This window comes from Monodelphis domestica, chromosome 1, assembly GCF_027887165.1.
Source record: "Monodelphis domestica isolate mMonDom1 chromosome 1, mMonDom1.pri, whole genome shotgun sequence".
NCBI classification, from domain to species: domain Eukaryota; kingdom Metazoa; phylum Chordata; class Mammalia; order Didelphimorphia; family Didelphidae; genus Monodelphis; species Monodelphis domestica.
This window is the reverse complement of record NC_077227.1, coordinates 48,756,576-48,771,686: the sequence shown is the minus strand read 5'-3', so window position 1 is coordinate 48,771,686 and position 15,111 is coordinate 48,756,576. Positions and strand designations below refer to the sequence as shown.

At 44.1% G+C, this 15,111-nt stretch overlaps 1 protein-coding gene across 8 annotated transcripts in view; it reads right to left on the bottom strand.

The window, feature by feature from the left end:
* LOC100029507 (coiled-coil domain-containing protein 33) overlaps positions 1–15,111 on the bottom strand; it is a 208,550-nt gene that overhangs the window by 33,728 nt on the left and 159,711 nt on the right. For 6 of the 8 annotated variants that reach the window (XM_007478152.3, XM_007478149.2, XM_056798672.1 and 3 more), the window contains 2 exons: positions 6,122–6,264; positions 4,629–4,674 (listed from right to left, as the gene is read on the bottom strand). The exons of the other annotated variants lie outside the window; for them this stretch is intronic. In XM_007478152.3, coding sequence (XP_007478214.1) covers positions 4,629–4,674; positions 6,122–6,264 — 189 coding nt within the window. The remainder of the gene's footprint in view (positions 1–4,628; positions 4,675–6,121; positions 6,265–15,111) is intronic. 8 annotated transcript variants of the gene reach the window in all.

Here is a 15,111-nt window from a genome sequence, read left to right as displayed (position 1 = left end):
AGGAGGGATAGTATCTAATATCCTTCTTCTCCCTGAGGTGGGAGAGACTGAAATTTTAGTGAAAAAGAGGTGCCCAGAGAGGATGATGATGAAACTCAAAGAAAAGAATCACAAGATTATAAGACCTTAGATTTAGTTTTAAAAGGGGCGTTAGGGATAGAGTCTGAGCCCCCTCCCCCCTCAATGTAAAAGAGAAAACTAGTCTGGAGAGGGCGTCACAGAGGGAGGAAGTAACTGAGCTGGGATGAATGAAAGAATGAAGTGCTACATTGCTTGATACAATGAGTCTCCTAGGAACATTTTTTTTAAACCCTTCCTTTGCCTTAAAACCTATGTTTTGGTTTCAAGGCAGAAGAACAGTAAGGGCTAGGCAATTGGGGTTAAGTGACTTGCCCAGGACCACACAGCTAGGAAGTATGAGGGCATATTTGAACCCAGGACCTTCTGGCTCTCTATACACTGAGCCACCTAATATCCCCCATATCCCAGGCATTTAAAGAAGACCTGAATAAACATCCCAGCTCAGTGATGTTAAAATTTGCCAGAAAGATCAGTTAAACTCAGACTATGATGAGCTTTATTATTTTTTTCTTTTTTAAACCCTTACCTTCTGTCTTAGTGTGGTGCAGTGGTTCCAAGGCAGAAAAGTGGTAAGGGCTAGGCAATGGGGGTTAAGTGACTTGCCCAGGGCCATACAGCTGTGATAAACTTTAAATCCCAAAGAGTTTGTATATCCCTGGGAATCTTATAGCCCTTTCAAAAAATGCTAGCCTCCCCTTGCTAGCTAGAGTAGACTGTACTTATGGTTTAAAAGGGCAATCTTTTAGGGTCCTAAGCATTTATTTGCTGTCGGTAGCTTTGGTTCAAATGGGCCAGTGAATTCCACTTCTACGACACTTCTCACACCTATATCCAGCTCCTCTCCCCGCCCCCCCCCATTCCCATTCCTAACAAAAACACAAGGGCTCATTTCCAGACACTTGGATTATTGCAACAACCTCCATCGATTAATCAACTGACAAACCTGTATTAAGCTTTCACTATTATGTCCCAGGCACTAGAGAAACAAAGATGGAAGCCAGGTCCTTGCTCTTGAAGAGCTTACCAGCAGATCTCCTGATGGTTCTTCCCCTCTCTACTTGCTCTCTTCTCTCCACACCCCTGCCAGACTAATTGTGCTTATGCATCAGTTTGACCAGGGCCACTCCTTGGCTCAAAAAGAGGAGCCCCCTATTGCCCACAGGGTAAATACACAAATGATCCCAAGGGTGGCATTCCTTTTGCCAATAGACCCATCATTGGCTCTAAACCCTAGGGACATTACTGGAAGTATAGGAAAGTTAAGAGACTTGCAAAGGGTCACACATCTAAGGGGTACAAGAGATAGGAATTAATGCCAGGTCTTCTTTACCAAGTCCAACACTCTATTATTCCCTGTGCCATGCTATGAGTTACTAAAATAGTTGACATTTTCAAAACACTTTAAGGTTTTCAAAGAGTTTTACAAATATCTCATTTGATCCTCCTGGGTTAGTCAAGGCTATTATTATCCCCATTTTGCAGAGGAGGAAACTGAGGCTGAGAAAAGTTACTTGACCAGGAAGTCACAGCTAAGGAAGTGTATGTGGGTGGATTTGAATTTAGATTTTCCTTTGAGCCCAATATTCTGTCCATGATGCCATTCAGGGAGGTAGGTAATGGAATCGTAACAGTAGCTGGCATTTATAGGGCACTTTGAAGTTCTCAAAGTACTTTAGACATAAATTTCTCATTTGATGAGACTACAGGTGTTATCCTCTGAATTGCACAAATGTGAAAAATGAGGCTCAGAGAGATTAAGTTGACATCGAATGCAGGTGTCTTATTTTTAAGTCTGGTGTCACTTCCAGGCCACCATGGTACCTTAGGTTGGCATTCAAGGCCTCTACAGCTTCAGACCCACCCCCCTGCCTTTCAGACTTCACTCCATCCCTTTTCCTCACTGGTTCTTTGGTCAGCATCGCCATTGAGCTTCTTCCTGTCCTCCAACTCTCCCACCAAGCGCTGCTGACCAGGGGCAGAGCCTCATCCTTTGGCTTGGAGTCGGGGACTATCTGGACTCTTTCCATGGAAGCCCTATTCTTGGTCAATGTGACCTACCGGAGAGATGGCCCTCCCCAGGCACATTTCCAGCCTTCTGGGCAGGAGCTAGGAGTCTTCATGGCTCTCTTTACCCAGCAGAGGGAGCCCACCTCCCATGAATGATCCTGACTTAAGCTTTTCCCCTTCTTCTATTTTCCCCTACTCTATTCTCCCTCTAGAAGAGCTGGGGGAGATATCTGGGGACCTTGAAGACTCCTGACACTCTTTTTTATGGTGGAAAGTGTAGAGGGAGCTCCCAGGACCGAAGCCCTGGATACATTGTGTTTACTCCCCCACCAGCTTGAGGCTGGAAATGATGATGGATTTAGAGTAGGAGAACCCAGTGTTGAATCCTCTTCTGCCACTCACTACCTGTGTGGTCTTGGGCAAGTCCTTTCCCTCTTTGGGCCTTACATGCAAAATGAGCACCTCAGACTAGATGTCTTCTAAGGGTCCTGGCAGGTCTCAATCTAGGGTTCTGGAGCCCTTCCCCACCTGGATGCTTAGAAAGACAGATTCTTAGCTCTAGTGAAGAAGCAGCATGGCTTCTTGGGTGGTGGAGAGAGCCAGGACTGGGACGCAGCAGTTCTGGCTTTGAATCCTGGTTCTGATATGTTTTAGCTGTGTGACCATGGACAAGTTGCTTAATCCTTCTGGGCCTCAGAGTCCTCCTGGGGAGGAAAATGCTTATGTGAACCTTCAATCCTAGCAGAAATAGGAGCAGTTAGTGCTGCTTTCATATAGCTTTAAAAAAAAGCAATTGGCTGGAAGGCAACCCAGAGGAATGAGCTCAGTTCAGTCAGAGCCCTAAATCTGAAGGGACCAGCCCTGACTCCATCTTCATACAATTTCTTCCTTCCTTCTATCCTTCATCTCTGCCCCCCCCCCCAAACCTTAAAGAGACAGGGGTCCTATAGGGCTCCAGTGACTTCTTAGGCAAGTCAATTGGAATTTTCTAGTCTTCATTTCTTTATCTGAAATCAGGGAATGATCTGGGCCTGCTTGGCTGGCTCCACCTCAAAGAGCTTTGAGAAAGACGGAAGGAGAAAGAGTCAAATGAGAAAATTACCCAGTCCCTCAACATCAGAGCCGGAAGGCTTCTTAGATGCTCCCCTGGCTAATTAGTCTACTTCACTTTCCAGAGGGGAAGCATGAGGCCCACAATCACCCTTCCCTGCCCCAGTCTATAACACAGGCCTCTTGGATCCCCATCTGAATGTCCTTTGAAGACTTGAAAGCATCTAGCAAAGCCCTGCGCACAGTAGGTGGCCAGTAAACATTTATGAGCCGTCGATTTCAGTACAGGGTGTAAATACAGATTATTCCATCAGTAAGCAGCCTCATGGGGGTGCTGGGGGAGCAGCATGGGGTTGGAAGAGGGGAGTGGACAGAGGGGGCAACCACACGGCCTGGGGAACCTTTAAGGTAAGGCTGCTGGCATCTCGTGAGCACATATGTGGAGGCATTCACAGATGAAGGCACATAGGCTTTCACACCCCGAGCTCTCTGAGGATCTAGGGGGAAGTGGGGAGAGCTGTTAACTCCTCCAGGCAGGAGCCCTGTCTCTCACTGTCTGAGGTGGGATGCTAGTAAAAAAAATAGGTTGTTTCTACCCATAGAAGAATGAATGATAGAGCTGGAAAGGACAAATTATTATGTCTTTCAAAGATTGGGAAACTGAGGTAAGAGGGGATGCTGTCACCTAGGGAGGTCACTGAACAAGGGAATCCAAGTCTGATCTTTAGAATCTTCAAGGGATCTAGTAGTCACTTACTCAGTGGATCATTAAGCCAACAAACAAGGATGCTTTAAATGCTTACTAGGGGAAAGAGGACGTCCCCCTGGGTCTCCACCTCTCCTCCTTTTCCCTCCCCATCAAGCACTAAGTCCACTTTCTGACAGAAGGAGCACAGGGGAATCTCTAAGGCTGGAAGAAGAAACTGAGGCCAAGGGAGGGAAAGTGATTTGCCTAAGTTAGTTAAGTATCAGAGGTAGGATTTGAATCCATGTCCTATGACTACTAGGAATTATATTTAGGTTTGATGGCCAATTATTGGTGTCTTTGTGTGGCCTGAGATTTCATCTGTATAAGGACTGCTTAGTCCTTAATAAACTGAGGCCAATGGAGGTTAAGAAACTTGCCTAAAGTCACATAGGTAGTAAATGGACAAGGTAGGATGTGAACCTAGTTTTCCTGACTGAAGATATACTTTCTAGCTCAGTTTGCTAGTTGGTCCTTTCTGGGTTTCACCCCAAGATTTTGTTTTCCCGTCTCTCCCTTCTCTGAATCACCTTTAGGCTTTCAAAAGCAATGCCCTCCTTGCCCACGTAAGCGCCCACTTTCCCTTTATACCCACTCTCAAAGCACCCTCGAATCGAGACCCAGGTTGAATAGTACAGGATGCACTTGCTCCTGGGGAAGATTTAGGAAATAGAGCCAGTAGTGGCACCTGGGGTAGGACTCAGGAGTCTTGTCTGCCCAGTGCATCGACCTCAGAGCTACTCACCTGTAAGTCATGGTCTTGAGAGTCTGAGTGGTCCGATTCATAAAGACTGCAGAGAATGAGAAGGTGGCCAGTCACAAGAGGGAAATGGAGGGCCCAGACCACTCTGGGGTGGAAGGAGATGCTCCCCAAAGGGGGCTCTTCTCCCACTCTGTCCCTGAGCTCAGCTCCTTGGTCTTTAAATGTTTGTCTCCTTGTTGCCTCCCCAAAGTCAGCCACACCTGTCTCCCCCCATCCCCTCCCTTGAGTCCCCAAGACTGGCCCTTCTCACTGCTACAGAATCCCTGACACCTTCCATTTCTCCTATGGCTCCTCAGATTCTCAAGACAAGCTTTGGAGTTTGTCCTCTGGCTGATTTACCTCAATCTAGCCAGGCACATTTGCTTCCATCATTTCCCCAAGACTGTCTCATTTTCTGGCATAGAACATTTCCCATATCATCTCTTCTAACCTTTTAACTTCATAGTCTTTGATCTGCCTCCTCCAGGAAGTCTTCCTTGATGTATATCAGCCAATCACTAACCCTACAGCTCGCCATCTTCCCTCAGTGTAATCACAATGTGGTCTCTGTCTGCCTCCATCTCCCTCCTGCCTCTGCCTCTCTTTCAGCTACTCTTCCCCTTCCCTCTGCCTTTATTTCCCACCCCCCCTTCTTTCCTTTAGCTTCTAAGCTCCCTGAAGACTGAAATAGTCTTATTTCTCCTCTGCACCTATAGAGGTCTCATTACAGGAACAGTGTAGTGCTGACTTGACTCGGTGTTTGTTTGCAATGAAGAAACAGGTATGGCCAAATTGCATTGGTTCAGACACCACTGATATGGAGCATCTGAGAATTCTAGTAGTTTCTCTTGGTGCTTTTTTCTCTGAAGAAAGGGTCCAAGCAGCCAAAGGAGACATAAATGAGATTGCATGGAAACATGCAAACAACTGAAGATAACAAATTATTCCCATGCACTTTGGCAATGCCCATTTATTTGCATCCAATTAATTGATATGGCTTCCAATGAAGCACAGAGTGACTAATACTAAATTATTGGTTATCTGATTGTTCTGTCAATTGTACATTATTCTCTGGTCCTTAAAGCAGGTCACCCAAGAGCCTGCCACATTCAGTGATACTCTGTAGGTAAAGAAGCATTTAGTCCTATTCCCTCATTTACAGATGAGGAAACTAAGGCTCAAGGAGATGTAACATGCTCAAAGGGTACATGAGGTCAATGGAAGAGTTGGGATTTGAGTTCAGATCTCAAATCCATTGTTTTCTTATCACTACAATATGGCGGCTGGCACCCAAAGTGGAACTTGATGTTAATAAGGCTAGATTTGACAAAATATTCAGCAATTCAGGCTTGACCTCCCCCAGTAACATTCTAAACTTGTGAATGGAGTTGGGATCTATCCATTTTGATGTGTGTTGACCCTCAGCTCCCCTCTGAGCCTGTCTCTGACTATCCCAACCACATTCCCATACCCTCCAGCTCTGATGTCCTCCATACCTGCTATATAGATGCGCCTTCCATTGGGCTGGTTGGGAGATCTCAGCTATCTCTTCACGGGGCCACATCCTGGAGGGCTGAGGTTTTGCTGAGATCTTGTACATAGCCTTCGGATATGGCCCAGGTGGTTGAATATCTTCTAGCTGTGAAACCCGATCACGCCATAGGTCACCAAGATGTGGCCTGGGTGAGACTTCTCTGCTCTGCCTTTCACACTGGCCTCATCCCAGTACCCTCTGCCTATAAAACGTCTCTGGGATGGGTTAGTTCCCAGGAAAGTAAACTCTTTTTACAGGAGGCAAAGAGGAGACCAAGTTGGGAAGGTCCAAAAGAAATCAGTAAGAAAAGGATGTCATTGTCCTTGGGTTAGGTTGACCTTACCAAGCAGATGTCGAGCCCCAAGATTAAGGATGTCTGCTCCCTTCTAGTGTGAGATCCAAGGTGAGAAAGTCAACTCTAAAATGGTGCTTTCTCTAGCCAGAGAGGACCAGGATGGGGATGAAGATAGATTCTTCATTTTGCCCTCTGCTCTCTCCCTTTCTAGCCCTTCCCCCATTCTCAGGCTAGGAAGGGAGGTTAGTCACAGAGCACAAAGAAGTGTCCTTCCTTGCCCTTTGGGATGAAGTATTCTTTTTCATATGAAGAAATCATTGTCTCTGCAGACACATACTGGTCATGTCATGTCATGTCACTGGGCAAGCCACTCAATATCTCATTTGCAGAAGTTCAGATTTTTAAGTGAGCACTCATTTGGCAAAGTAGGCTCATCTCTTTTTCCTCCTCCTCTAGTCAAGCTGACCTTTATTTACTAAGCACCTGCTATATGCCTAAGTTAGGAAGGAATCTTGGAGGAGGAGATCTAGGAGGAGGACAGAGATCTAGAGATCTCTAAATATGACTGGGATGATAAGACAGAGCCACATAGATCAGGCATTAGGGGATAAAGTATGGCCAAAGATTAGAATTTCAGGGTTCAGATTCTTATTTTTTAAAAAACAGAGGAGGAAGGGACAGCTGGGTGGCTCAGTGGATAGAAAGTCAGGTCTAGAGACAGAAGGTCCTAGGTTCAAATTTGGCTTCAGACACTTCCTAGCTGTGTGACCCTGGGCAAGTCACTTGACCCCCATTGCCTAGCCCTTGTTCCTCTACCTTGGAACCAATGCACAATATTAATTCTAAGATGGAAGGTAAGGGTTTAAAAAAAAAGAGGTGGGAGAGTTCAGTGTACATCAGGGATTGGCAGAAAAAGCATGGGTTATGGCATCAGGGAAGACCCCAAGAAGGGAAAGATCTTGAAAGGCAAAGGAGACAGGACACTGAGGAGAGTGAGAACTGGCTTGGCTATCTCAAAGAGTCTGTGAAAGGGCATAGTGGGAGATGAATTTGAAGAAGTCCTTTTGGGGGCATTATCAGGGACCTTGAATTTGATTCTAAGACAGTGGAAAACTCACTAGTTGGGAGGAGAGGAAATCTGGGTTCTCATCTTGACTTTGTTACTAACTAGCTAAGTGATCCTGGGCAAGTCATTTCTCTTTCTCTGCAGTCTCAGTTTCCACATGGATAAAACTAGAGAGGGTTAGGGTTTAGGGAGTATCTGACTAGATGATCTCTAAGCTTCCTTATAACACTAAGATGCCACGTTCTCAACAGGCTGTAGTGGGGGCCACACATGGTTCTTAAGCTGGCAGCTGTGTCCTTTGCCTGCATCTGCTTGGTCCCTCCTCTGCCCCTCTCTAGATTTGTCCAGGCTTTATCTTCCCTGGTCTCAGCATCTGGAATTTGGGATCTAAAGTAGCAGCATTCTGCATCCAGTTGGGTGTGATGTCAGGATCTTAATTCCTCTGCTAACACCAGGCAAATGCATGCACATGAAAAATTCACATTGGGTTATCGTCCTGATGGGGTGGGTTTGGTGGTGGGGAACAGCAAGCCCTGAGTTAGCTCAGCCTGCACTTAGCTCTGTAGAAGATGGCAGGGTCTTTGTTCAGTCCCATGCAGTAAAGAAAGCAGCACAAAACAAAGACATTTCCAGTGCACTTTTCCTTCCCCTCCTGCCCCCTGCAAAGTCTACCTATTTTGCCTAAATGTGCTTCTATAGATTTGCTTTTATAGTTTTAAAAGTAAATGGACCATGGGGAGGGAAGGCTGGGGAATGAAAACAGCTCCTGTTTCTAAAGCTCTCCATGCAATGACTCACTGCTGCAGAGAAGTAAACAAAACCACCATCATCCCCATTTGACAAATGGGGAAACTGAGGATCATTCAAAGCTACACAAGCCAACCAGCATCAGAGCTAGGACTGAAAATCACATTTCAGGACACCCAGGCCACTGTTCTTTCCATTACTCCACACTAGGAAAACTCAGTTTTCTCCCTTGTTGTCTCCAAGTGTCCTCTTTTGTGAAATGAAGGAGTTAGCGGCAGCTAGGTGGCACAGTGGATAGAGTGCTAGACCTGGAGTTGGGAGATCCTGGATTCAAATCTGACCTCAGACACTTCCTAGGTGTGTGATGCTAGCCCCAATTGCCCAGCCCTTGCCCTTCTGTCTTAAAAATTTCTTGTTAAAACAGAAGTTAAGGGTTTAAAAAAATTAAATGGAAGGCTTAAACTAGATGACCTTTAATGTCTTTCCCCAGGCTAGATTCTAGGATGCACTCTTTAGTCCTCCCACCCACTCTTGAGAACCCTCTTCTTTTCCCCCTATATATGCTTCTCTCAAACCCTCTCACCCTTCAAGGCTTAGCTCTATATCAAGCTCTATGTCCTCTGAGAAGCCTTCCTTGATCACTGCAGTCCTCAGTTAAATGATTATTTTTGTCATTCATTAGGCAGACTTTAGTGCCAATGCTGAGCTCAGGAGAAATGGTACTGCCTCATAAAATGGAGTAGGGGGAGATCCATCTACATCTTCTAGTACTTTCCTATAACTTTACATAGGTAGAATGTCTGCATTCAGAACATAAAACACAGGATGAGGTGGTGGCAGGTTATTGAAGATTCTTAATGCTAGAAGGGACCATTGAAGCCATCTACACTGATCTTTCTTGGAACAAAAACCCCCTCTACAAAATTCCCAATGAGTGGCCATTCAGCCTCTCCTTAAAGACCTCCAGTCATGAAGAGAAAGTCACTACCTCCCAAAGCAACCAATTTGGGTTCAATTATCTGAATTACTAGTTGTCATTTCTTTGGGCTTAACCTCCTAACCAAATGATGGGCTACCAGGGCAGGCCTGTGCCTTCTTTTCCTGCCTGCTCCAGAGGAGCAAAGATGCTTGCTAAAGATTTCTGGATTGATGATAATAGTGTTATTCAGGTGCAGAAGAAGGGAAGTCATTTGAATGTATAACTGAAGCTCACATTCTTCAGCTCCACTTGGTGCCCAATTCCATTTCTGTAGAACCTCTAGATCTCCCACCTCTCACATCTCATGGAAGAGCCCTTTCTCCTCTCCCATCACCCAGCTTGTCCCAAGTTACTAGTCATGGATGTGATAGGATTAGTGATAGGATAGTGATAGTGATTCAGGGCTAGAATGGAACCTTGGAGGCCACCTGGTCCAACCCCTTCATTAGGCCACTATGGAAAGCCCATGAGTGTTGAATGATCATGAGAGGTGAGATTTGAATTTCTGTTCTCTGACTCTTTACTCTGACAGGCTGTATAGTTTATGGGCTCCAGAGGCCCTGACATAGAACCAAAAGGCAAAACAAAAACACAAGCGTGAAACCTTCATTTAAACCCTCATCCATCCTCTAGGAAGCCTTCCCAAACTAATCACACAGAGATCTCATCAACCTCTTTCCATGACTGCCTTAGCCTCAGACATCTTGATATTCCAAGAGATATCTTAATAACAGAGATCCTTCTGCACTAGGAGCTGAATAGAAAGTTCTTCCAACCACTTTTGGGGAGAAAGTCAAGATGGTCAAACAAAAAGAAGAGGTAGAATAAGCAGTCCCATGACAGACTGAACTTCTCAAGGAGGTATTGAAATCACCAGGCATCATATCTCTCCCTTTCCTTTACCAGGCTTCTTGGGCCATGAGGAATTGTCCCAGGGCTTGATGGCCTCTGACCTCCTGTACCCCTAAGATCCAAAGGGTACCCCCAAGATCCAAAGGATGTCCCAGCACCCCTACTACCCCCCTGCATTCATGCCTCCAGCCAGACCTAATACCTACGGTAGATGATGGTGGACGGTAGTAGTAAGCCATTTCCTATGGTCATTGGGTCCATGACCTGATCCACATCTGACTGAACTCTCCCTGTTGGGTGACATTGGGTGCCAGGCTGACACAGTCCTTCTACCACAGAAGATACTCTCTTCACTTCTGAAATGCTTCTGTCTTGTTGCCAGGCAGCATTACCTACCTGCCCTGGAATGAGGCAACATCCACCTTCCCCCAGTGTCCATCCCTCTTTAGGATTTCTCCACAATAGCCCTTATCGTAAATTGTATAACCTGGAGAATCAGACTTACTGTGGGGGCCACAGAGACAGGAGGGGTCTCAGCTGGACCAGGATCTATGTGAGATGCTGGAGGAAGATGGGAATCTGGTGCAAGCATGCTTTTTCTTCAATTGTTAGGACTCTCTCAGTAGCTGATTCCCTAGGGCTGTTGCTACAACAAGGATCCCTACCTGGTGATAGCATAGCTGGAGGCAGGTAAAACTCAATCCCTCTGAGGACTAAACTGGCAGGACTGGATTTCTACTCTAAAGAAGATGAAGAGAATCAAGGAGGAAGTCATGTGAAGGGAGAAGGGCAATCTTGTAGAGAAGGGGTCCATAGAAAAAGTAATGTCAGCACTTAGAACTTGAGACTCCTTGGGATTGGGAATGAGGAGGGCTGGAGTGGGGACAAGACCCAGATCTCTTGGGTGTCTGATCAAGGAAGGCTAGAGATGGATGCTTTGAGTGATAGGCTGGTGAGCTTGGTGTCAGTGTGGAGGCAAATTATAGACTTCATTATTAAAAGGATGAGAAATGAAAGGGATCATTAATTAGAGCCAACATAGAATATTTAAGAACAGATCAACTTCATTTTTCTTTCTGTTGGAGTTGTATTAGATCCACAAAAATACTGCTATGGTGCCACATCATGAAGTTAAGATAGAAAATGTTTCTTAAGGGTAATTATATAATAGACCATAAGTTCTGGCAGAGAATACACCATAGATTTGGAACCAGAGGACCTAGGTTCTAACTCCATATCTGTCACTTACTACCTGTGGGGTCTTGGACAAATCACTTCACCCCACTGGACCTCAGTTTCTCCATTTGTAAAATAAGGGGGTTAACCAAATGACCTCTGAAGTCCCTTCCAGTTCTAAATCTACAATCCTGCAGAGTTGGAGAAGGACAGAATGCAGTAATAGCCACACACTGGAATCCAAGTGCCACCCTAATTAGAAAAATGACTCACGTAATGCTTCTAGGTAACACTTCTTTTAGTCATAGTGATCCATGAAAGAAATCTTTCAATATTTTGATATAGATGTATTTCTGTTGATATGGGTCCTCCATTAGCCAGGGTTGGTAAAACACTATTTTGCCCTTTCTTGGGTGATTCTTGTTGTTGCTTTCTATATACATCTTTCATTAAAGATTTTCCCAATCCTCAGGCAGTCCTCTGCTAAATCTTCTAACATCTCATGAGTACCTATGCATCATTTGGGTTGTCTACTCCATGACCTTCCCACCTTCTTTCCTGATTATACATTTCCTTATTTTACATCACGTCTTGCTCACAAGTCATTGTTTATTACATGAGACAGTCCATTCAAGCCCATCATGAGTCTTTCCATTGACCCTGGTGGGGAAGGATGCTCACAAATAATTTTTATTCTTTGAATAATGACTCATAATTATAGTAGATTTTGCTACTAGGGAAATTATGGTAATAAGGAAATGTTAGAGCAGTAACACCAGCTAGGGGAAAGATTGGATCTTGGGCCCCTCCCCCTACACTACTTCCTGTTCCCTTTCAACTGTCTTGGAAATGTTCTTCTCACTGATGGTAAGCTTGAAGATTTCCACTAATAACTAAATCCCACAATTAAATCTTTTAACTAATAGGTCTTTTATTCTTTTGGGTAGAGGAAGTAAGGAGAGAGGGGGATAAGAAGAAAATAGGTCTCCCTAAATTTTCTAAGTTATCCCTGTTGGTTGAAGATTTCAAGATGTATTCAAATTCAAGAAACAAAGTTACCTTTCCCTAAGGGGAGATGTTGACAGCAAATGCTGACAGGTTTCTTCTGGACTAAAACCCAAAAGTCTTCTCATCACACAGTCTTATGGATAAGCAGTGAGTAAAGAGAGAGTTTGTCTTCCACTTTCTCATCCAACAGCCAGAGAAGGAAAATGAATCTCAAAGCAGCTGAACTTTCTTAACTGGTCCCTTCAAGATTCCATTGGAACAGTCTCTCCTCCTCTGCCCCTCCTCCAATGATTGGCGGTTCAAGAGTTCTGAGCTTCTTGCTCTTTATGCAAATCCATTTAGTATTGCCATATCTTCATTTACATAGTCAGATGGCAACTTTGGGAGGATATTGATGCTAGGGGTATTTTATGTCGAGGAAGAAGTGTGATATTGTTGGAGTTTCTGCATTAATTCCCAAATACAATCTCCTTTACTTTCTTCATCCTATTATATAGTCCTAGATGCCCCTAACTGTCCATGTCTTTACTGATGACCTAACTCACTAGACTTCCCATTCAATAGCAGACTATAATCTGGGCCCTTTCTTTTTGTTGTTGTTTTTTTAATCCACTTGGTTTTTCATGTGGATTGCTAAGGCTGATCTTTTTTGAATGGCCAGGGATCTTGTTGAGGTAGCTCTGGGTCTTAATGGATTCCGTTCCATATTATCTACAAAATCTACAAATCCAAGTCATGTGGAAAGAGTGATAATGGCCAACAAGTGGATGACCCCAATGTTATTCTGGCATCTGCAAATTGTTCAGAAAACTAGAGGATATCATCTAGTGTTTTGGGTAGCTCTCCTAAAGAGGACTTAAGAAAGGACATGGACAAGAATTGCATGGGATCAGAAGTGTGATCTATGCAGGGTAGGGTGAGAAAGCTCCATTGATAAAGTTATGGAGCCATTTAGATATAATAGAAATGTTTATTACCTTTCCTTCTCCTCTCCTTAAAGTACTAACCTGGTCTATATCCTGGTCTTACTATAAACAAAATAAGTCCAGTTTTCTCTCTGAATTGAGCAAAATCACTCATGAAATCATCATGGAAAAGATGAGAGGGATGTGTGTTAGAGGTAGGTGGACTTGGGACCCTTTGAACACCCAACAAATGTTGATAAATATGGGTGAAAATCATTAATGAATTACTATGAATCAAGAGCATACCATGATAGCCCCTAAAACTCAGCTTCTTTCTTTAGGCTACATTAACAGAAGTATGAGGTCTCTAGAATGAAAAGCACTGTGGGATGACCTTGGCTTCAACAAGACTTGGCTTCCAAACCAGCCCCTGATGTCTACTGACTGACTATGAGTCTAGGCAAGTCATTTAACCTCTCAATGGCTCTGGACAGCTCTTTCTATGTTGCTGATCTTCACAGAGAAAAAACTTTCCTTACACCAATGAAATCACAAGCTAGATCAGGAAAAAGTGTCCAGAACCAGAGAAGTTATATTCTGTAGTATACGTTGTCATAATCAGACCACAGATAAGATTAGTGGTTCAGTTCCGGGCCACATTTTGAGACATTGACAATCTAGAGCACAGAATGTATCATTAGGAGAGTGACTACCATAATGAGAGAACTGGAAACCAAATATCAGAGCTTAGCAGAATTGGACAGATTTAGTATGAAAGAAGAGGTGACTGGGGGCAAGGAAGGGGACATCTGAAAGGGGACATCTCTTGGGGAAGGGTCATTAGACTTGATTTGCTTGGTCCCAAAGAACAGAACAAGAAATAGTGGGTAGAATCAGACAGATTTTAATTTCTTATAGGCAAGGATTATGTAGTTTTGAATCTTTCTTTCCCTAGTGATTAGATTTTGTAATGTTGTGGAGGAGAGAAAATGGGAAAAGTCTGCAGCAGAGTTGGAGAAGTTAAGACTGCCGAACTGTCAATCAAAGAGAACATTCTAATTGGAATGGTGACCAGGAAAGACTGTTAAAAAGGAACAAACAAGCTGGAAAAAAACCTGGTCTCTTTGCCCTTGAGACAAAGGAGAAAAGACAAAGTCTTGCTCTCTGGCTTCTCTCTACTATACTACAGTGACTGAATCTTCAAGACCTGTTAGCCATTTCCCCAAATTTGAACTCTATTCCACCATCCTCCAATTTAGGAATTGATTTAGGATTAGGGAAACCCCAAACCCTTTCTCCCCTCAACTTCTTTCCCTTTCCCTTTCTCCCAAATAAACCCCTTACTTAAACTTAGAAAAGAGAGGAGTACTTTGTTTGATATACCAAGATACTTCACTTTGAGCTGACTTCAGTGCTACTAACAGAAGAAGAACTAAGGGAGGGGGAAGGGAAGAGGGAGGAGGGACCAGGAGGGAGGAAAAGGGAGGGAACAGGGAGGAGATTGGCAGATCTGATCTTGAAATTATCATCTCTCATGTAAAATAATCCCCTAATACAATATTTGACTTACACATAGAAGGAGCTTAAAGACTATCTAGAAATTAAATGAATAGCTTGTAAGGAAAAATTAAGTCATAGTGACTGGCTATTTAAAAGTGGGATGAGATTATTTTAAGGTCATGGGATCCGCATCTCAGCTTTCCTCTTGATGATCTTAAAGTTCCTCCTCTAATATAGAACCCTGCTGGTATTTATAGTGACATCCATATGTGTCTTCAGATCAAAGTAGAAGATGGAGATTGCATGGGGACATCTGGCATAGCAAAAGCACCTTTGGGAATATAGTACTTAGTGGTTCAGGCATATGGGGGAAGTTTTGAGGGTCTCTACAATTGGAAAAGGATCACTGGGTATTACTAATTCA